General features: G+C 40.0%; 1 protein-coding gene across 1 annotated transcript in view; it reads left to right on the top strand.

Moving 5' to 3' along the window:
• Window positions 1-14101, top strand: part of ZCCHC2 (zinc finger, CCHC domain containing 2) — a 16927-nt gene extending 2826 nt beyond the window's left edge. The window contains exons 2-9 of the mRNA XM_010284553.1: window positions 599-682; window positions 2400-2457; window positions 5158-5293; window positions 6791-6855; window positions 7683-7777; window positions 10344-10472; window positions 11208-12716; window positions 13735-14101. Coding sequence (XP_010282855.1) covers window positions 2405-2457; window positions 5158-5293; window positions 6791-6855; window positions 7683-7777; window positions 10344-10472; window positions 11208-12716; window positions 13735-13802 — 2055 coding nt within the window. The 5' untranslated portion in view covers window positions 599-682; window positions 2400-2404 and the 3' untranslated portion in view covers window positions 13803-14101. The remainder of the gene's footprint in view (window positions 1-598; window positions 683-2399; window positions 2458-5157; window positions 5294-6790; window positions 6856-7682; window positions 7778-10343; window positions 10473-11207; window positions 12717-13734) is intronic.
• The last annotated feature ends 7772 nt before the right edge of the window (window positions 14102-21873 follow it).

Below are 21873 nucleotides of genomic sequence, written 5' to 3'. Positions count from 1 at the left end.
GTAGACTCCCAGAGGTAGATTCATTACCAAACTTAAGTCCTTTTTTAGAGCATGGCAGTGGTATATTTGCAACAAAACTGTAAATATTATTGCCACTTCTTTTTCCATCCCATATGGCACAAAAAGGCAAGTTGTGTGTGAAGACTGTGTTAAGGGCACTAGAAGCCTTTAGCCCAAATTAGGACTTTTCTGGCAGGTGATAATGGAGGAGTGTAACTTGCTGTAGAAGAATTGTAGTAACTATCATTGGTGGTCTCCCATTTCCTGCTGTAACACAAAAAAGATTATAAAAAAAAAATCTGAAGTGCAGGATAATAGGAGTATTTCTAATACTATAATCATAATCCCAACCTTCTGAAATTGCATCATAGCTTTAAAATTGTTTTGCACACTCTGTTCTTCAAAACAAAAGTATCTCCATAGAGCCTTTACTCTTAGAGATGGCCTGCTTTGAAGGAGATGATGTTCAAATTATTGCCAAACACAAACCAGTAAGTTCAGTCTTCCATTTCCTCAGCTTCAGTTTAGTGCAAGCATTCAGGAACTGTCTAGTTGTTCGAGATCTATAAAGTTACTACGTGAACTTTATTCTCTGCAGGTAACTTACAACCCTCTTTGAAGACGGTTAAGGCACCAGAACACTTCAAGGAGGACAGTTCAGAAGCTTCAAGTCAGGAGGAAGGTAGTTGTGTACTCAAAGGTGGTTCTTCTCTGAGAAACTTTACCACACTCAGTTCTGGAAATCATACAGTTGACTGGTATCTTTGGTGGTACAAAGTTGAGAGATGTTAACAAAATCTACTATGTAAATGAAGAATTTTTGTATACTTTCAACAGCTTCCTTAGGAGGCTGCTGTATAATCCAAGGAGTGGGAGTGTTCATAGACAGCTTGGAGTCAGAAGTTTACAGCTGTGTTCAGCAACCAGGAAGATATAACTTACAATTTACTTGAGCCGAGACTGTAGCTTTTCATGTCTTTACCTATTCTTCAGTTACCAGGGTTAGAAGTTCAGTGCAGCATTTCAAGAGTTGCAGACTGTTTCGTATTAAAAGTGCCAAATTTGTCTAGCTTTTACTTTTACACAGAAAGGATGTTGAAGTTTTCCTATTCTTAACCTATGCTGCTTTTATACTCTGGACTGTTAATAAGGACTTTTTGGGACTGTAGGAAGTATTGATTACAGTCTGAAAGCTGGAGTTTTCCAAATACCTCAAAAACAGTTCACATGTGGAAGCAACATTTCATTCTGAAAGGAGTGGCAAGGCAGTTTTGCATTCTTTTCAGTATAGAAAATCATAACAAGTATAAGCTTCTGCTGGGTGGCTAGGTGAACGTGGACCACTGAAGACTTACACTAGCTTTTACAGAATGACACCACTTCTATCCTGTTACACATTAATAACTAATAAGAAGCTTGCTGTTGATCTCACGTGCAATCAGTAATCCACATATGCAGTTCAGATAGCATTTTCTTATTTAAAATCATTACCATATTCTTCTTTAGAGTTCAGAACGCACCAAGTGTATTTACAATATATTTGGAAATTGCTCAAAAAGTGTTTTACATGCTGTCCTTAAAAAAAAAAAATAAAAATCTGTTCAATTAATGAAACTACAAATGCATTTCAGGATATCTTTTGTGCCATTTTAGTGAACTGCTACCAGAAGTTTAAAAATTGTGATTTTTTTTTTTTTTAGAATTTTTTTTTTTAAATCGTAACCATATTGGGCAAAATGATGGCTACCAAAAAGCTCTCATCAACAGTTGGAATTAAGAAAAGTTGCTTTTGTTAAAATTTAACAGTTGCCTTAAAGAAAAAGGAAGACCATGTCTCTAAAGTTCTTGCTTTTTGTTTGAGGCAGTATCTCGTTTTATGTCAAATGTAATTTGTAAAGCTTTACTTGCATAGTGAATTTTGAGGATCAGAGTGCAATACTTCTGTGTAAGACTTGTCTTCGGTTGCTATTCAGAATGTGACATAGTTTTGAGATGAATTTTAGTGATTCAGAAAAAAATTATAAAATCCTGTACTTTTCTGACTGAATCCTTTTTTCTCTCTCCATCCTTTCATACTGGGTGATACTCAGTCATGCATTTAGTCCTTATGATTAAATATAGAGGTGAGCCAACATAAGCTGTTGTTACAGTTCCTATTTTTCTGTTTCATTCTTCTGTAAAATGGAAGGTAAAAAGTCTTGATTATACTGTCCGTGCAGCCTGATTTGTCCTCTGTGCAACACCTGTTAATTTCAATACTGTCAATGAAGCCTAGCCTGTTTAACAGACATGTTTTCTGCTAAGTTTCTGGTAGTGATGGAAAGATGAATTTGTTGGACTGATCTAAAAGAGGAGATAGGATTTGCTATTGAAATTATGCTTTGTTTATTTTTTTTCAGATGTAATGCAACACACAGCAGTTCATAAGAAACATAATGGAAAAAGTCCTGTTGCCAAGTAGGTACTAGGATGTTATGTGACCGTGCTACATTTCTGAACTTCATTTGTTAATGCTTTGAGAGTATGTGTTTCCTTCTAGATCGAAGCTTGTTTGTGGGGTTTTTGGTTGGGGTGGGGTGTTCTTGTTTTACTTTTTGTTGTTTGAGGGGGGCGTTATTAACTTAATCTATGTTAGAAAAATATTTCAAAAGATCCCATTTCTAAATATGTAGGTCTAGGTCATTTGGAACTCTTTTCTTTCTGAGTTTTTGTGAATCTTCACTACTTGAGTTGATGTTTTGATGTGTTTTTATAAGCTGAGTAACATAAATTTGTATTGCATGTATTTTTCCTGTGTGCACACACCCATGCATATACTGAAAATTTCCAGTGCTGTTGATTTTAAGCTTTTCTTCAGTAGCTTCAAAGATGACCTTATAGGAGAAGGTAGTCCATTCTTTCCCTTGCTTAGTAGCAAAAGCATATAGACCTTGCTGTTTTACATCCGTTGTAAGTGGAAGCACTTCTTAACCATATTGAAGTAGTTTATATATGCTTTCCAATATATGAAGTATGTAATGTGAATTCACCCATTAATGTATTTTAACCAGAAACTTTGGATATGTTTGCACGTAGTTGTGAAATACTTCACCTACATTAAGAGGAAAAAATGAATACAAAATTTATTGTGGTTTACAGTTTTGTTCTGTGTTGTTTTATCTGTAAAATATATTTATCTCAGGGGAGGAAAAATTACCCAGAATTACTATAATTAGAGTATAAATGTAGCCCAAAACAATGTTGGTTAAGGTTCACAGATCTTTAATAGACAAGATACTTGGACAACTTAGTGGTTTGTTTCTGTTTTGTTTTTTAACTCTCCTACTTACTTTCAACTTATATTTCTTCAAGAAGAGAATGTCATCTTGACAAAATCTCTGATACCAGTGGATATACAGCCTACTATGAAGTCGTAAGAGTGGGATCCAAACCTACTAGCATATAGTTACTAATGAAAAAATTGTCTTTTTCTTATTCATTGTATAATGAAGTATACTAAAGCTTACTGTAGTTTAGGATCTATCTTTCGGGTAGGAAAGACAAGGAAAGACCTTTCCACAAAATTTGTGATAGAAACTCCTTTTGCTAGCTACCATTTTCTGTTTATTTAAGAGGGGAAAATATGTTTACTTCTTGACTGCTAAAGATCTGTTAGTCCTCTCCTGTTCGCATTATGTGTCTGTTGTCTTAAAATGTGAGCCTGCTGTTTATGGGTTCTAAAGAAATGGCACTGGATGAAACTTTTCTCTTTTAAGTATGTGTAAAACTGTCTAGAGTCAAGAGCAGTTAATCTCAAATAGCATTGGTGTATTTCAGGAAAATTTGCATATTACATCTGTCTACCTTTTGTTTTTATTCAGTATGGCAGCCTTACTCTTGAAAAGGTCCAAAAATTTAGTGGTAGGAATGAGATTGGACATGATGAAATAAACGAATGTAGTAGTATCACATCTTACATGAAATGACTGCAAATTTGGCAGCGGATTCACATAACTTCATTTGGAAGAAGTTTCTAAAGTGACCTTGCTTATACCTCTGCAGTCACGGTCTCATGTCTGTATTTTGGGACCTTCTGGGGTTCTCAGCATTTTCTTAAACTATTTTTTTAATATTCGATTGTACATCTTTTAAGTAGTTTGAGCACTTATTTCCAGAGGTATTTAGTAAGTAGCTACTGAACTTAAGCATGTGTTGAGCTTTGGAGTGAGCTAGATCCCTGCTGTCACGGGAACTGAGTGACATTTCATACTGCAGTAACCTTCATGAAGCAGCTTGCCAACAGCCCTGAATTAAAAGGCATTTTCAGTCAGCATTTTGATAAGAATTTAGAAGTGTTAACTCCCCTGCCACCCTTTTTTTTTTCCCATCCAGTCAGTAGTAGGGCATTGAACGATAGATAAAAAGTTTATAGGTCCATGTGCCCTACTGACACTGTCAGAACCCTGACTGTTTTTTCAGCAGTCTTTGTTGACCGTGGTCTCAGACCTGGTTAAATATTGCTTCTGACCAGCTGCTGTTAAGAGAAGCTTCAGGGGAAGGCATTACAAGGTCGAGACTAAATGCCAAATGCAACTCCCCTTTCCCAGCACTACTCAAAACTAGCAATCCTGAAGGTAAAAATATAAAGCAAGACAACTATTTTTAAGTTCAAACAAACATGACTGCAGTATGATCTATAAGTAGCCATGCACTTGTTTTCTTAAATGTCTCATGAATTCTGAAATAGGGATTACAAAGTAATGCCATCTTTGTCATTAACGATAAGGAAGAGAGAAGGTGAAATCAGAATATATCTCCATCTGGAAAATTTCCCCACATCTGGTACAAAAAAAGCAAACAAAAAGACTTCGTGTGCAGAAATTTCCGTGGAAACTCTTCTCTCAAGTACTGTTCTCTACAAATTCTGTTGTTCTGAATTTTTCATCAAATTATAGTAGACAAATGGAAAAAGGAGCTCCAATTATGTTCAGATCATTAGTAACTTTAGAGCACAAGAACTCCTGTAACTTACATCTTTTAAATATCTTCAGAATTTTTAGGGTTTTCTGGAAGCAAAATACCACAGTTTCCCAACATGATGCAAAAATGTGTATGTTGGTAGGAAAAGCCTGCAAGTTTGTTCACATAGGCATAACTCTTGTTTTTTCCTTTCAGCAGCACTAGCAGTGCAAAATGTTCTTCACTGGATAGCCTTAACATACAGCACTCTGAGCAAAATGGGGTAATGGACTGGAGAAGAAAAAGCTGTATTGTCCAGCAGCACCCAGAGCACTGTACAAACCTACTTGACCAGGTGTGTTGCTGTTTTTTCTTTAAAGCAATACTCTGAGACACTTGAGAAGACTGTCCATTGCACATCATTATATTTACCTTTAAAAGATGAAGAGCCCTGCTAAAATTGTACAAATAAGCATCAAAGTTCAAGTTGCTACTGACCCTGATTAGAAAAGCCCTTGTAATTACTTACCACTGTCTCATAAAGTTGCATATTTTGTTTATGAATTTGTAAGGAAAATCTCCCAGTAGGATATAAGTAATCAGAAAAGTCTAATGTTCATTTCTAATCTGACACTTTCCTCTTACTGTAACATATTGTCATCAGAGGGAATTTCTATGGTGTTGCAAGGAACAAATTAGAAGCTGTGTTAATGACTAAGCCATATTAATGCTGAAATAGGGACAACAGGTTAAACATATTCTTTCTATCTTACTTGCATTATCTTAAGTAACTTAAATATTTATCCTTGTTGAAAAAGTTAATAGCTGGATGCACTTTTTTGTGAGATTTGTGTCTTGTCAATGGTCAATTTTGGTGTGAGTATAGTTGAGAAGAATAACTACTTATAAATAAAATCTACTGAAATTGGAGGAAAGAAGGCTGCTCGCTGCTTATATCTGAACAACACTGAATGTTAGAATTCCTTAATATTACTCTTATTCTACATGCAGAATTTGGCTATTTATTATGATGTGAGGGATAGCAAGCCAAACAAAGACAGTTTCCCTATTTCACAGGGTGGGGTACTGAACTGAGATTTGCTTCTAAAGATGAAATGGTGGACTGCATCAAAGCTTGAAATATTGTAAGCTTGAAGCAAGAAAAAAATAATATACTAAAGTAGAGAAAAAGCTACTTTCTATTTAAAGGATGTCCAAATACAGCATATTTGGACAGAGATCATTTCTGAGTTTTCATAAATTTTACTCCTTTGCCAAATATGACATATTACTAGCAGTGAGTAATAGTACACTTGAAGAATTATGCAGATGCTATGTTTTTTTTCTTACATGTTTCTAGGTTGTATTCTAGAGTTTAGTTTAGCGGCAACCTCCAGTTTAAGGCTGGGTACCTGCTTTGTCACTATGTAAAAATAATTTGCCACATGTACTTCCCACCCTTCAACCATCAAATTATTCCACTTAAATCAATAAATTCTGTAGTGTCTTAAGCCTTGTGATTAGCCTTTTTATTGGGTATGTGATGAAAAACATTTGGTTTTATCCTCAAGAGGAAAGACAGCATGCAAACAATACTTTGATTGATATCTTTGGAATATCTGCAAGTAGTAATTTTCTGAGTGTTTTGCTGATAATGGCATAAACACAAGACAAGGTGCATTATTTTAAAGGCCTAGCTGCATGGTAGAAGTAGTTGTTTGTATGGTTGTAGCACCTGTGAACACACTAGTCTTGGACTCATGTACCTGTAAGTCTAGAAGGAGGGTTTTTTTGTTGCTCTTCGTGATACACATTCTGTTGTTTGACTGGCATCTTTGTATTTTCTGTCTAGCATACAACAGAAAAACGAAGTCTGTCTACAGTAAGCAAGAAGAAAGGAAAGCCACAGCTGGAAAAGTAGGTTTCCAATGTAACTAGTAATGCATTCAAGTCTGATAAAGAGAGTCTACAATCAATCAGGTGCTTTGTATTACTGTTGTGGAACAAGAGCTGGCATAGTGTGAAGCCAGTCTACTTAAAAATCCCTATTTTATATTCTGAAAAATAGTAATTTGAAAATAGAATGTAATTGTGTGGATTCATTTCTCAAAGTATCAGTTGTCATTTAGCAAAAAGATGAAGGAGCAGAAGTAGGTTCTTTGATACTGCATTGCCTTTTTTCCTTTTATATTTATTTGAAAGTTAAAAGGTGTAAAGCTGTCCAGAGAACACTGAAAATCAAATAAGGATTGACAGCAACCTTTAACATTACACAGTAGGTGGTAACTTGCTGAAATGTTTTACTGAAGGTAATTTGCACATCTGAGGGCTTCAGAACTTCCTGTGGGCTATACAATCCTGCACTGTGAGGAAGTGAAAACATTTCCACCCTTATCTAATACTCTGCCTACTTCCAAGTTGACTTTCTGTGATTTTGTTACTCTGTAGCCAGATGCTTTTATAGTAGTCTGGTGTACAACTGCATTCATAGAATCAGCTGCATGATTTCTTTTTTTGTGTGTTTTCTTTTTTAGATCTTTGATCATATGTTTAGTAACACTGCTTGTAGTTTAGTTCCTGGTATATTGCACTAACAGCGTTTACCTATTTGTTTGTTATCTATTAAATATACATTTCTGGCCTGGAGTCACTGCCTTTGTTTACAGTGGCATTTTATGTTCATTCATGGTTGGTTATCTGTGCCCATGCATTTGGAAAAAAAACTCTGAAAATTATTTACACAGGGAGAAAGCAAAGAAAACCGACTGCCGATTGAATAACAGGACTAATGGAGTTAGAGTTGCAACATCACAGCATATACGTACAGGGACAGCAAAAGGTAAGCTTCCCCCCCCCCGCCCCAAGCTGTTTGTAAGAAACAGAATTTCCAGCTTTGCTGATGTATTCACTGTTCTGCAGTAAAGGGGAAATCACAAGTCTGAAATCTGTTTTGGTGCAAGTCAGTCTGTTGGCTGTACAGTCTGTGCTTTGACTTGCTGCTGTACAGAACATGCTAGACTCAGTCTTCTGAATGCAGTTGCTTAGGGTATGTCTCTTCATACATAACTGGAAAAATCCTAGTAGAGTCTCCATAAGTTCCTTTATGTGGAGTAGTAGTTGCAGAAACAGTTGGTGTTGAGCTAGTCCAAGTATGTGTAAGTCTGGCATCTCGTCATTAGCATGCTCTTTGCAACTCGCTAGTTTCTTCAGCTATTGTGGAATGGCTTATGAGGAACCTGTACAAAAACCCTTGGTGCAAAGTATTAATGAACTGTGGTGTGTAAAGCAAGTGACTACTGAGCTACAACACAGAACTGTGTGTGCTGCCGTAACAGGGTTTTCAAGTTTGGGTAATTGAGCAAAATCCAGTATTCAGGCCAAGACTTGTGTACATCAGTCAGTTATAAGACAAAATGATATTTGTGTTCTTTTAGTAAATTGAGTCTCCCAGTTTTATTATGAATTTCTGAAAGGGCTATGTTACCACTTAACTTTGTCATCTTGATGTTTTCTGAGCTCCCCAGTATCAGAGGCCTTGCCTCTCCTATACTTCATTCATATGACAGAAAGTTGACAAAGACTTTGCCTTTTTCTACACCATCTAATTGGCGTAAGTGTTGAAAGGACTCTTATAAAGTGCCTTGTCTTGCTCTTGCTTCCACTTGGGATACAGTCTTGATTAAGCTTTCATTCTTTCTTCTCACTATTGAGAGTTCCAGGTGGATCCCATTCTGAATTATTGTCACCTGTTTTATGGGCAGGTTTTGTTACCTTTTAGAAACACTATTTGACTAAAACTTTTAAGAATTCTCACTTCACAAACTTAGCAAAACCAGACAATTTTAGAAAGTTATAGCTAAGGGCTGTACAAGCAGAAAACATACTTTACAGGACAGCTTTGCTGCATACATGTTTGATTACTGTTCTTGTTGTCAGGCAAAACACACTGGGATTTTATGAACACACGATAACTTTAAGAGGTGGTGCAATTTCATGTGACATAGTGAGTGCAAAGTTAAGCAGGGAATGCTTTGCCGTAGGAGTTTGGTCTGCTCACTGCCCACTACTCTACAGATACGAAACTGCCTGTCTGATACTGTTGGCTAGTTAAGGCCACTCCAGGAAGAAACTGCAACCCACAGAGCCTGGAAGCAATTAAGTCCTGCTCAGAGATGAGCTTTCTACCTGTGCGTTTGTGTACAAACATCAAAATGTCTTTTGAGATACCCTTTTAGAGACATAGTCGAAAGAAAAAATTTCATGTTGCAGTCTGAATCTCTGCCTGGCTTTATAGATCCAGGCTTGGTTTGCAGTGCTCTGTTTTCAGTCAGTAACTCTTAACTGCATCATGTTTTCTTCCATTTTTTCCTCCCTATTTTTAGCTTTTCTGAGTTAGCAGTTAGTTGGGCTTGTAAGTTTGAAGACTCGATACTTTGTGACTGGCACTTTAGACCCTTACAGTGATGTGAGGTTGACACTGTGGCTCCAGGCTTCTATTAGATGTTCAAAACACTTGTTAAAATAATTTGACCAATTAGAGGTTTAATCCAGGAAATTATTTCAAGAATTGAAGCATTAAAACAGCTTTGTGATGACTTATCCCAACTTATTATACTTGCAATAGCAATAATAAATGAATAAAACAGTAATTTATTAGAATTAATAAAATAAATAATAGTGTTCTAATTTTTGTCCTGGAGTTTTGCCAACTAAGGTGTTGGGGGTTGGTGTTTCCTTGAAGCCAGTGTCTGGCATACGTTCTGAGAGAGAGTGCATCTGTCTTGTTCCTTCACCTCTGAGGCTGAACTTGAAAGCCAGAGCATACTAGCTACCTACTTGAATTCAGTAATAGGATCTAAACCCACCCTGAAAGCTGGTTTCCAGCAAATAAGTTTCCCATAATCTCATTTGGAATTCAGAAAACAATTTTACAAATTTTTTTAGTTCACCTCTCTTTCTTTAAACAGGTTTTGTGCATGTAGTTTGCTTAAAGCCTGTTCTGGAGGAGTTAATTGTAAAAAGGCATGTTGTTTTGATGTTGCCTGCTGAGTTAGCGTTCTGCCTTTGCTGGTATGACCAAGGAGTATTGCTTCTCTTTGGGAATGTTTGATGGCCACCGCTCAGAAGTTGTAGTACAAGTTGATGTAAGCATCACAAAATTTATTAAGGGTGATCATTCTTTTCATTTTCAGTATCACCACCTTTAACACCAACAATTCAATTGTCACAAATATAGGGACAAGACCAGTCCTGAATGCTGGGAGTGGGAATGTTAGGAATAGAAGGGACAGGTGCAATTAAGTAGGGACAAACAAAATCTGAAATAGCATGAGATATGAGCAAACCAAATAACCTCACTTCCATATACTGAGATTAAAAATAAAAATGCCAATTTTTATTTTTAGATCTGAATTTGGACGCTGGATCTGGTCATGATACATGTGGAGAAACATCATCTGAAAGTTACAGTTCTCCTTCTAGTCCACGACATGATGGGAGGGAAAGCTTTGATAGTGAAGAAGAAAAAGACAGAGGTTGTATTTATAGAGAGTGTGCATGAATGTCTTTATTCCTAGACTAATCTCTTTCTTGTATTAATTTTAATTAGTTTCTCAGTTTTATTAGCTGCTTTCATTTCCGAACTAGCCACAGAACACATTTTGCTTTGCGGCTTTCGTGACTGGATGGTTTGAAGGCTTCTGGGAAATAGCAGGACTGTTTAAATACCGTTAAGTTTTAGATAACTACATAATTTTGTATGTAGTTATGTTATATGTTGTGTAATTATGTTATACATAATTTTCTGGCCTCGGTGACATAGCTCTCTTGAGAAATGTCAGTGGTAGAGTAATGGGAAAAACTTTGGCATGAAAGGGACTGGTTTTATATCGAATTGTGTGGCATGTCTGAGAGGTCCTTCTTTTTGTATTGCCAGTTTAATCTGCCCCTCTTTCCAAATTTGCGTAAGCTGTCTTTCTACGTAGAGGCAAATTCCTAATTTGATCTGTGTCCTGCTGTTCACATTTGCAGATATACTCAAGCCAAAGACACAGCAGCTAGCTGGGCAGTTTGAAATAGTCAAGTGATGGAGATTGACCTAGCTTGATTTGGATGAATGAAAATAATCTCCAAGTTATTCTAGTTTGGAAAACAACTATCGTTTGTGTCATCAAACTCAGGAAGTTTTATATGGGTAAATGGGTCCAAGGCATGACTTTATATTGTTTCAGATTTGTTCTTCTGACTGACAAATGCTTTTGTCTCTACAGATACAGACAGCAATTCTGAGGACTCTGGGAATCAAAATACAACCAGGTTTACAGGCTACAGTGCTGTCAGTTCATCAAATATGAACAAATCATCTGCTCAGCTCTCTGCAGTGAATAATGAAAATGGAAGCCTTTCAGAAGATCCTTTGAATGCAAAGTTTCAACATATTTCCTTCATGCCTGCCTTACACTGTGTGATGCACAGCGCTGCCCAAAAGCCTGAAGCAGTTGTCCCGCCACCCATATCTGCAGATGGTAAAACGATGGGAATGCTTGTTACCACGCCTGTTGCTGTCTCGCCAGTGAGAGAGTCTGCAAATTCACCTCCTGGTGGAATGGGCCCAGTGACCTCTGGTGAACCTGAGAAACGTCTTGAGCTGATGGCTTCCCCTTTGCCAGTCCCATCCACTTTCCTTTCACATTCTGTCCAGCCTGGTAGCCCTGCTTTGCATTTGGCAATACATAGATTGAAAATGCCCTCTCCACAGGGATCATCGGAAAGTTGCACAGTTAATGGACCGCAGCAGCCGACAGGAAACTTAAGTATTGGATCACCAAATACTGCCTTTATCCCAGTCCACAATCCAGGTAGTTTCCCAGGATCCCCAGTTCCTACTACAGATCCCATCACAAAACCTGCGTCCCAGGTGGTAGGACTGAATCAAATGGTGCCTCACATTGAGGGAAACCCAGGAGCGATCCCTCAGCCTACCAATCTAAAGGTGGTTCTTCCAGCAGCTGGTCTCTCCACAGCAGCACCACCACCTCCACCAGCTTCATATGCTTTGCCAGGCAGTCCTCATGCTACCAGTGTGTTGCCCAACCAGAATACAAATGTGCTAAACACTGTAGCAACTTCCTCACCACCTCAGTCAGCTGGTTTAGGTGTTGGTCAGGTCCAGTCCACTGTTCCTCCTGCAATACCTACACATACGCCAGGCCCTGCCCCTAGCCCGAGCCCCGCTTTAACACACAGCACTGCACAGAGTGACAGCACATCCTACATAAACGCTGTTGGAAATAATAACACTAACGGGACAATGTTGCCTCCGCAGCAGTTGGGATCTGGTCCTTGCGGTTCTTGCGGACGTAGGTGTAGCTGTGGGACCAATGGAAGCCTTCAGATTAATAGCTATTTTTATCATAACCCACTTCATGGACAAGTCTACAGAGTTCCATCTTTCTTCACTCTGCCATCACTTTGCAATGGCAGCTACCTCAATCAAGCACATCAAAGCAATGGAACGCAACTTCCTTTCTTCCTGCCTCAGTCTCCATATGCAAATGGGCTTATGCATGACCCAGTGATGGGGAGCCAAGCCAACTATGGTATGCAGCAGATGGCAGGATTTGGGAGGTTCTATCCTGTATATCCAGCACCTAACGTAGTTGCCAACACAAATGGGTCAGGACCCAAGAAGAATGGGAACGTTTCATGTTACAATTGTGGTGTAAGTGGACACTATGCGCAGGACTGTAAGCAGTCATCCATGGAGGCCAGTCAACAAGGTAATCATGATAACTCCCAGCGGACTTGCTTTTGAGTTTAGCCATTTCTCTTTACCTTTCTGAATGTGCTGTTTCTGGTCTTGCAGAAAGGTGTGCGTGTGTATGTTTTGTGTAAATGGTTGTGCATTAGTGACCTGCTCTAGAACTGCGAAGTATCTTATCTCTGCCTGAAAATTTTGTAGAACAGCGCAAGGTAATGGGTTTCACAGCGTTAAGTTGAAAATGGGTATGATTCGGAGCTGGGAAGTCAAACTATATCAGTCCTTAAAGTGTCATTCTTTTTTCACTGGATTGTTTCTGGCATTATGTTGACACGTGCATGTTCTTCCCATCTTTCCATTCCTGTTCAGTGTTTTTTTGGAGAGAATTCATTGGCAAAAAGTGAAAGATACCAATTACTGTCTATGATGTGAACTTGGATTCTTAAAACTTGTGAGAATTTAAACAAAACAACAGACTGGCCATTTGATAATTTAACTTTTCTAACGTTTATGTATGCACAGTCAGCCATCCTTCTGTGCCCCATCATGCAACACATAAATGAAACATGCTTTAACTTTTAAGACAAGTTGCAGCAAAAAGGCAGAAACCAATTGGAACTAAAAATCAAAGGAATGGCTTCAGTCTTACATGCCATTTCTCTCTCCATCCAGAAGAATGGGGAAAACGCAGCGTTTGCACAGAGCGTAAACTATTTTTCATTCTTGGCCTGTGCCCATTCTGACTTGACTTGTTTGGTCGGACTGGAACCGGAAAGACGAACCTTGATGGGGGTGGTCTTTTCTTTGCATTTTTCCAGTAAAGGTGAAGTCCTGTATCTATGGTCTACATATTTTTTTAAACTTACAGTTTTAGTAAGCAGATGAAAGAAAATAGTATAAAATCTTAGGATCTACTTTGAAAGGACTGGAGGATGATAGTGCCTTTTGAAGAGCATGTCCATTTTGATACCTTGTAGTGGTTTTGTAATCCATTTTAATTGTGAGCAGTGACTTAGTAGTTCTCTTTCCTGTTTTAGGCACTTACAGACTGAGATACGCACCTCCCCCTCCCCCTTCCAATGATACCTTGGATTCTGCAGACTGAAACAAGTAAACATTGCCTACTTAAACTGAAGCTTGGGAAATTGGGGGAAGGTGTGTGTGGGAGGGGGGTGGTGGTCTTGTGTTTTGGGACATTCCCGGTTCTATATTCTTTTGGAATTTTTCATTGCTTTTGCACCTCTGTTCCATACAAAAGAAGAAAGCCGAGTCCCCGGTCTCCTGGTTCTACAAAAGGCTTGCGTAATGCATGTTATTCAAACAGACAGCCAAACAATCAAAAAGAGCATTCGAACCATGCTTTTGCACTGAAGACTTGAGACATGTGCAATGTTTACTGCATTTAAAAAAAAAAAAAGTCCTCTGACCTCTGACATCACTGGTGGAGCAGCCATATGGTGAAAGAAGAAACTTGGTCATGTTCCCCACCACAATCTTCTTCCCTTCCTCCCTGTTCTCCTTATGCTGCTGTTTTATTTTCTTTCCCTGTTTTTGTCCACATGGATTCGTTGGACTTGCATGCGTGTTTAGCAGTTCATACAGACCCTGCCCATAGTCTAAATTAATGCTCATGAATTGAGGGGAGATGTTCAAATGTCCCATTAGGAGAGTCCGAAGGAACACACAATACTGTATGTGTACTACATCTGACAATAATACATATACACAGCTCTTGAGAGTCCCAAATAAATGAAAATACATAGAGCAGGAAGGGGCTGAAACTGTGTGGACTGGAACAGATTCAGAAAAATGAACGAGCTTAAATTGACAGATTTTTCTTCCATTGTAGCTTTTTAGCCTGTATGTTCAGCAACAAAGGTGAAAAAATTGGTATGAATGTTGTACTCAGTGTGTTTGCATTTGTAATGAAAGTTGACAGCATTTTTTCCTTTTTTAAAGCTATTCTACATCGTGTCAACACAGAATGAACATTACTTGATTGAATATTTTTTCCCTAAACTATTACAGTGTTGCATTGTACTTAGAATGTAAATGTTTTATTTCAAACTGAACAAAAGCTATGGTTTTCTACAAAATAGTCAGGTATTAGTATTAGAACCTGTCTACCAAATAGCAAAGTCACTATTTTATAACAATTTACCACTATGCGTAATTACGGTATAATGTGAAAGACTGAAATGAGTGTTAAGATGGTATTAAACATGTCAGTATCATGAGTAAGTAAGTTTAATGCTGCTGTATTTTTTATTTTATTTTTAAAAGCCAATATATGTACTAAATTGCTTCCAGGTAATATTTGATTTCCTAAAGTGCACTGAGGTTATCTGGAAGATGAGTGTATTTTTTGACTGCTGCATTCAACACCGATGAACTACCACCACTGTATATCCATAGGGTTTGGCATTCCTCACAGTTCATGGCAGAAATGTTTTTTCTTAAAATCAGACCTGGTGTGATAGAGGGATGAAATAAAATCAATATATGGTTCAGCCGTCTAATAAATTGCTAAACAAACAAAAAACTTGAAGAAAAAAAGCTTGATTACTGCATTTCTTCATAGGTAGCATTTATATTTATAGCACCAGTGTACATTTTGAAACTTTTTTCTTGGTGGGGGGGGAATGGGGAGGGAGGTAGATGAAAGCTTTAATTTAAAAAAAAAAAGTTTAAGTAGTAAATGAAAATTATTTTGATTAAAATTTTTATTTGATCTGGGTATTTTTGGACCACTTGAAATGAATGAACTGCATTTGAGTTGAAGTGAGGGTGTTAAACCACCAATGGACTTGTATTGTGAATTACCTGCCAGTTGTACTTTATGGAACTTATTTTATGATTTAAAATACTGTACTGTAAATAGGAGGTATGTTACCTTCTCTTTATTTGTATGTTTACCATATACTTTGATATTTGAAATGTACTGGAAAGGTCACTTATATTTCTAGAAGAGATTGGATTTTATGCAACCTTTTTCCTTGAATTAACAGCAATAAAAAAAAAAAGAAAAAAAAAAGTACCTGTGTGCGAGTACTGTCCTTTATCACTGAAAGCGATGAAATAAGTGTGATGCTCTGCTTCTGGGTCTAGGGATGGAATCACAGAAGGTTTTGGCAAGCTACCATTTTGATTGGAATCTGTCACTTTTAAGACAAAGCCGAGAGTATTTGACTTAAGGTCAGTCTTATGTCTGAAGTCAGGATACTGTTTCTCGATTTAATCTTCTTTAAGGTAGATAGATCTCTCAGGACAAAGAGGATGACCTTGTGTGATAGACCCAGGACTTTGACCTAAGCTCTTTCAGAACAGATAAGCCTGTGTTATAGTCTGATGGCTCCTGCATTTGGGCTAAAACCCAATTTAAACATGCTTTTTCTGCCTGCAGTGCAAACAATGTGTGTGCTGGCCATGTAGCGACTGGAAAGCGAGATCTTGCTTCCATCCACTAGAAGAGGTAGAAGGACAATGGGAGTTGCCGGGAGTAGGGAAGAGGAAATGTGCAGGTTGCTGAAGGGTCTGGTATGAACGTGTAGTGCCCGAAGGTGCTCAGGCAGTACCGAGAGAGAGAAGGATACTTCATGACCCTGTCACCTCGCTTTATGGGCAGTGCTTCTAATTCCTGCGGCTTAGCCGCAGTTTATCTACAGAGCTGAGGACCACAGTCTACCTTAGATCTTTATCCCAGCTTACTCCCCTACACACACTCCTAGAACAACCTACCTCTTGAGAAACCAACTAACATGATGAGAAGGCTCAAAGTTGCCAATGAACCCAACCTTTTTTTCTTCAGGCAACTCCCCTTACAATGGGGGGGTATTGAACCCAGGTGTCATGCAGTTGCTATCACACCGCTCCCATGTCTGCAAGTGTCCTGTGTCCCCTCCCTGGGCACAAGGGAGTGCACGTACCTGCCGAGGAATTTGTGAATTATTGTATTACTCTGAAAAGGAAATCTGCCACTTGGTGTGCCATCTGAGTTGCTGATACTCTGGTTTGCCTCCATGCAGCAAGCAACCCCAACTTTAATAGATTGGGTCTATTAAATCAAAAAATTAAAAACGTGTACCCTCTGGCACAGCAAAGGGTATAAAATGCCTCATTGCTCCGATGCTTGTTCTGCTGGAGACCTAACAGCACTCGTACCCGGCTGCCCTCTTTGGCTGCACCACTGTTACCTCAGGTTCAAGGGTGGTCAGGTTCAACTACAACCGTGGTTCAAGAGAGGGTCTCTCTCCTGTGGAGTGGATCGGAAACAGTTGACCGCCCTAAGGATAAATGAGACCATTCCACCTGCCAGTTGGCCCGAGCAGCAATCCAAGGCTCTCCAGGAGCGGCCCCCGAGTTGTTTTGCCTGCTGCAGACAGAAACCTCCTGCTTGTACAAACCATTTGGTTCCTACAGCTGGAAGAAAAAATGAAGGATGAGGCAGGCATGGATGGAATTCAAAAGATGAGAGTGTAGGGGAGTGCGATGATGCAGGCTGCTCACTTATGAGTGAACAGATGACCTCATTTTCCCAGCTAAGGGACTTTAGGGTGGAAGCAGTGGCATAATGCCTAGGGCTTGACTTACCTGATGCTACAGCAGAGGTGAAGGGACGGGGGCACGTGCGTCGTGCCAGGGTAGATGGAAAGCAAAAGGTGCGTGGAGAGCTGTGAAACTCGAGCAGTGGCAGGCTGCTCTAACTGTAGAGAGATGGAAGTAGCATCACAGTTTGCTTCTGCTTTGCTCGTGGCTGCCTCCAGAGATGTGCTGACCTGGGCCTCCTGCAGCTGCTCTCCTGAAGTAGGGTTGCCTAAATTCTGTGCACACAAAAAAGCAGCTTTGGGCAATAGTGTTTCCCACTCAGGGCTGGTAACTACGGCTGCTAGGGTTAGGCACGATGTATATAAAGGCTACAAGGACTGCACTCATGCTTGCAAGGAAGAAGAAGAGGTGTCTGAAAGGTGTCATCCTGAGTTGGTACTAGGGCTCCAGGGCTGTCGCAGTTAGGAGGACAGGATCCAGGTGCTAACGTGCTCCTCAGCAAGGGCGGAAGGAAACGCAGATCTCGCAGCGTTACTGCAGGGAGGGCGTGCTGCCTCTGCCTGTGGCTGTTGTATGCCTCGGCTGCTCACGGGGGGTAGAGACACAGGGGCCTAGTTTTGGTCCAGCCTTTCAGCTAACAGCTTCAGGCAGTCGAGTTCTGTACATTGGAGTAGATTAGAGATCACGATGCACAAAGAGCTGTATTTGGACAGGCAAAAGTCCACCTATGCCTGCATCCTGCCTCCAGCAATGATCAGTAGCAGGTATTTAGGAAGAAAGTACTGTTAATTAAAAAAAAAAGAAGAGAGAACAACAAGTGGTAATTCTTGCAAATGTGTCGCCTGGCAAAATGACACGAGTCTCTCCAGTTCATCTTCACAACAGGTGGCAGCAGAACTCCACCAGTGGAACACATGGGTACTTCTGAGGCACCACCTAAGGCGCTTCGTTTTCTTTCGGTCTTAGCATCTTCGTGCCATCAGAGTAAGCTTTCTTAGGGGCTTTTTTTGACCTGTGATTTTGTAGCGTTAGTTTCTGTAGGGCTTTCTCATGTTTATATATTTCCTCACAAGAAAAGCATGCTAATTGTTGTCTCAGAAAAATAAGCATGCTAAATGCATATCTGAAGTATTAACTACCTAGAGCTACAATAGGCCAGGTCTCATAGACCCAGAGTTGCAGCCAAATGTGAAAGCTGTGTCTTAAGAACCACCGAGCATTAGAAATGGTCCTAGATATTTGTATTCATACAGTGAGGAATGCTTTCTGAAGTCCATATAGCTTTTTTTTGCAAGTTAGAATAATTCATGAGGGAGTCTGGTTATCTTTCAGGGTAATTTCTCTTATTTACCTCTCTCTACTTAGGCTGAAGGTCCACAATATTGTATTTAACATCAAATCAGATATTTATCTGGAATGTCTCATGCTCAGGAACATGTTTCCCAAGAGATGGAACATAATAAACCCATTATTTTTAATATCGATACATGCTCCCTGAGTAGTGTAAAGGGTCACTGTTGTCTGAACGGGTCAACAAAACAATGTACAAAAGCACCAGCTGAAAAAAACTTGTTGAACTTGGTAAAAGGATAGAAGAGCTGTATCTTAACAATTAGTGCACTCATTTCAGACCTCCCTTCTCTGATCTAAAATGGCCATTTTTATTGACTTCTAAAGTATGTTTTTTTCCGGAGACAGAGGGTGTTGATGGCTGATACAGAGTTAACAATTAACTCCTACAATGCTGATTGGTGTGACCAATGAAAGATGGGGATTGCTGCTTCAAAAACTTATTTGCCGTTTAATTTTGATATATTTTGCAATATAATTTACATGATAAAATACTATGCTTACATTACAACACTCTTATTTTACACCTTCTGTAGTTTGAAAGTTAAACCATGGTGTTTTCAACAGCTTCAGATTTTTTGCTTGTTTTGGCTGAAACTAAGTTTGGAAACTGATGGCACGTCTAGGTAGAATAGTCAACAAAACGTATACAATTAATTGGGTTGCTATCAAATTGCTCTTTTTCTTTTCTTGAAGTTTTTTTTACAGGGTATGCACATGCACCAGCAGAAGAGCGAGCAGCTTAGCAGCGGCAAGACTTCTGGATGAAAACCTCATGGGACGTGCTTTAAATTGCTCCTTAAAGACCAGATGGGCTCTGAGGTGCATACTGACAGGGACTTCTAGGTATTTCAAACTGAGCACATAATCCAGGAAATCCTGGCCTCTGTCAACATACAAAATAAAAACCTCGAATGAAAAGATGAATGAAGTGTGAGGAGGGGAGGGGAAAGCAATGGCAACATCAAAAAAATACCAACAGGCACTGGGGTGTGCTCGAGGTGAGACAATTCTCACACATTACCCAATTTCTTACCGCAGCTCAGATCCATTTCATAGCAGAGAACTGCAAAAAGTGATTGCATCTATTTGGCACAAAACCATCTGAATTCTGCATTTCACCACAGCGCAGCTGACCATGTCGGACACCTAATAGAAGAGATGGGCGCTCCCAGCAACCTACACAAGGCTAGTTGATGTGGACTTTGAACAGACTGTAATGATACATTTAAAATCTTCCAGTGTTCATAATTCTTACGACTACACAGAGTTGTCAGCTAGCTAACACCCTTTAGAGTGTTGTCTCCCTTTGATTTATTTTCCATTTTTAATTTACGCGTTTGCCTCTTTTTCTTCACCTTGATTTTGCCCTCATTAGTCTTTTAAAGTCTCTCTTACACACGTGCTAGAACCATGCACGTGATGGAGGGCCATTTGAAATGCTTTAACTCATGATATGCAAACTCCCAAACAATAATAGTGAAGACTTGCTAATCCAAAATAAACAAGCCTGTGCAAGGGGGTAACTATTTCAGTGTGAGCCTGTGCCGGTACCTGCCGTTGGAACAGCAGCTAAATGGGAGCTGGGACTTAGCGTTGTACTTTGAAACCGCCACATTTTTCCTCCTTTCTAAGGAAAGGTATCTTATTTCTAGCAAGTTCTCAGGTGGAGAAGGCAAAGAATGCGATGTCAGTTTAGAGTTAGACAGGACAACAAATGTGCTTGGCTACGCTACAACTAAAGCATGGTGCCCACCAAAGATTGTCATGCTTCCAGCACCACTGGAGAGAGCAGCTACGCTGAGACGTGACGTAGCTGTCGCCTTGTCCAAGCCAGAGCTGCCTGGCTGAGTTGCTAGAGGCTTAATGACAGCGCTTTCCTAAATTCTGTTCTTGACTGCGGAAGAGAATACCATAATGCTTCTATAGCCAGCCGATAACCCCGGTGCCCGCATGGGGCCACCGGAGGGACTACCGTGCTTCTCCACACCGCCTGCAGACCTGGCAGCTTCACAGAAGCAGGGCAGGTATTTCCCCGATCAGCACTCTGGCTACTGGCTAAGGACAAGGGGATGGCTGCCCAAAACCTGGCATGGGATTTTAAAGAAAGAGGATGCTTATGTTCAATTTCTGAAGTTTTTTTCCCAGGCACTGGATGACCTCTGTTTTCATTTGCGCTGGTGGCCCCATCGTTTCTGGTAAAGACCACGGAAGCAGGAGGTGTTCAGCAGTTGGAAGATTAGTTCACTCGAGCCGTGACCATCCTGCAGCTTACAGGTTATATGTCACCTGCATTTAGCTGGTGATCTGCCCTGACCCCCTGCTCTCCCCAGAGCACCTCAGATCCCCTCGGGCAGGGGAGTGCCACCTCTGGGTCAGCGGCAGCTGGGTCGTTTTAAAGCAGGTTGTGATTTGTGCCTGGGTGGGGGCGTATAACATGCTGCACGCGGTGGCAGAGGCGTGGGCACCGGGATCGGGCGTTGCGGAGGGACCGGGACCGCTCGGTGGTGGTCTGTGCTGCAGAAGCTTCGTTTCCAAACTTCAGTCATTTCTGCTTTTTCGCTTGATTGTAAAAGCAAAAACCTCCTTAACCAGTAGTCTCGCAAGCAAGTACGTGAGGTTTGGGACGGAGTAGGTCAAGCCAGTCCGACAGCACCAATGGTGTATATAGCCAGAGTGTGGGCACCTAGAAAGTTTAATCAGTTATTTGGGCCCTTGTGCGCTTTTTTTTCTGCAAAAAAAACCCCTTCATGATTTATGCCTTCTTTCAGCTCTTCAGTACATGGCTTTAACCAGTTTTAGAGTGGTTATTCATATGCCATATTCAAAAGACATCAGGCTTACTCAGGCTGAGGGAAGGCTATGTGAGCCCTCTCCCCTCCCTGCCGCGCATTGTCACTCAGCCCCTATTTTTCAGCGTTTCTTTGTTTGGAAATGTATCTAGTTTCCTTCTGAACTCTTTAAAGCTCCTTACTTCCATGACAGACGTGGGTAACGTATTCCATATGCTCGCTTCCCTTTGGTCGGCGAGCTCCTCCCGTCTCCGTCTCTGATGGAGGGACATGCCAGGCTCCTCCTGTTGCCACTTGAAAGCTGGGAAGTGCCCTTGGTTCTTTAATAAAATTAAATACAATTAATTTAGCTTCAAACGCTCTTTCTCTTGAGCTGTACACAGCGTCGCTTTGCTCTGCCTAGGTGTTTGCATATCATGCCGTAATTGTTTCACCCGTGCCAGGATATTATTTTTACAGCTGGCCGTGCCTTTGATACAAGGAGACGCG

This window comes from Phaethon lepturus, unplaced genomic scaffold (genome assembly GCF_000687285.1).
Source record: "Phaethon lepturus isolate BGI_N335 unplaced genomic scaffold, ASM68728v1 scaffold19463, whole genome shotgun sequence".
In the NCBI taxonomy this organism is placed as follows: Eukaryota; Metazoa; Chordata; class Aves; order Phaethontiformes; family Phaethontidae; genus Phaethon; species Phaethon lepturus.
The sequence above is the reverse complement of the archived record's forward strand: the minus strand, read 5'-3'. Positions and strand labels throughout refer to the sequence as shown.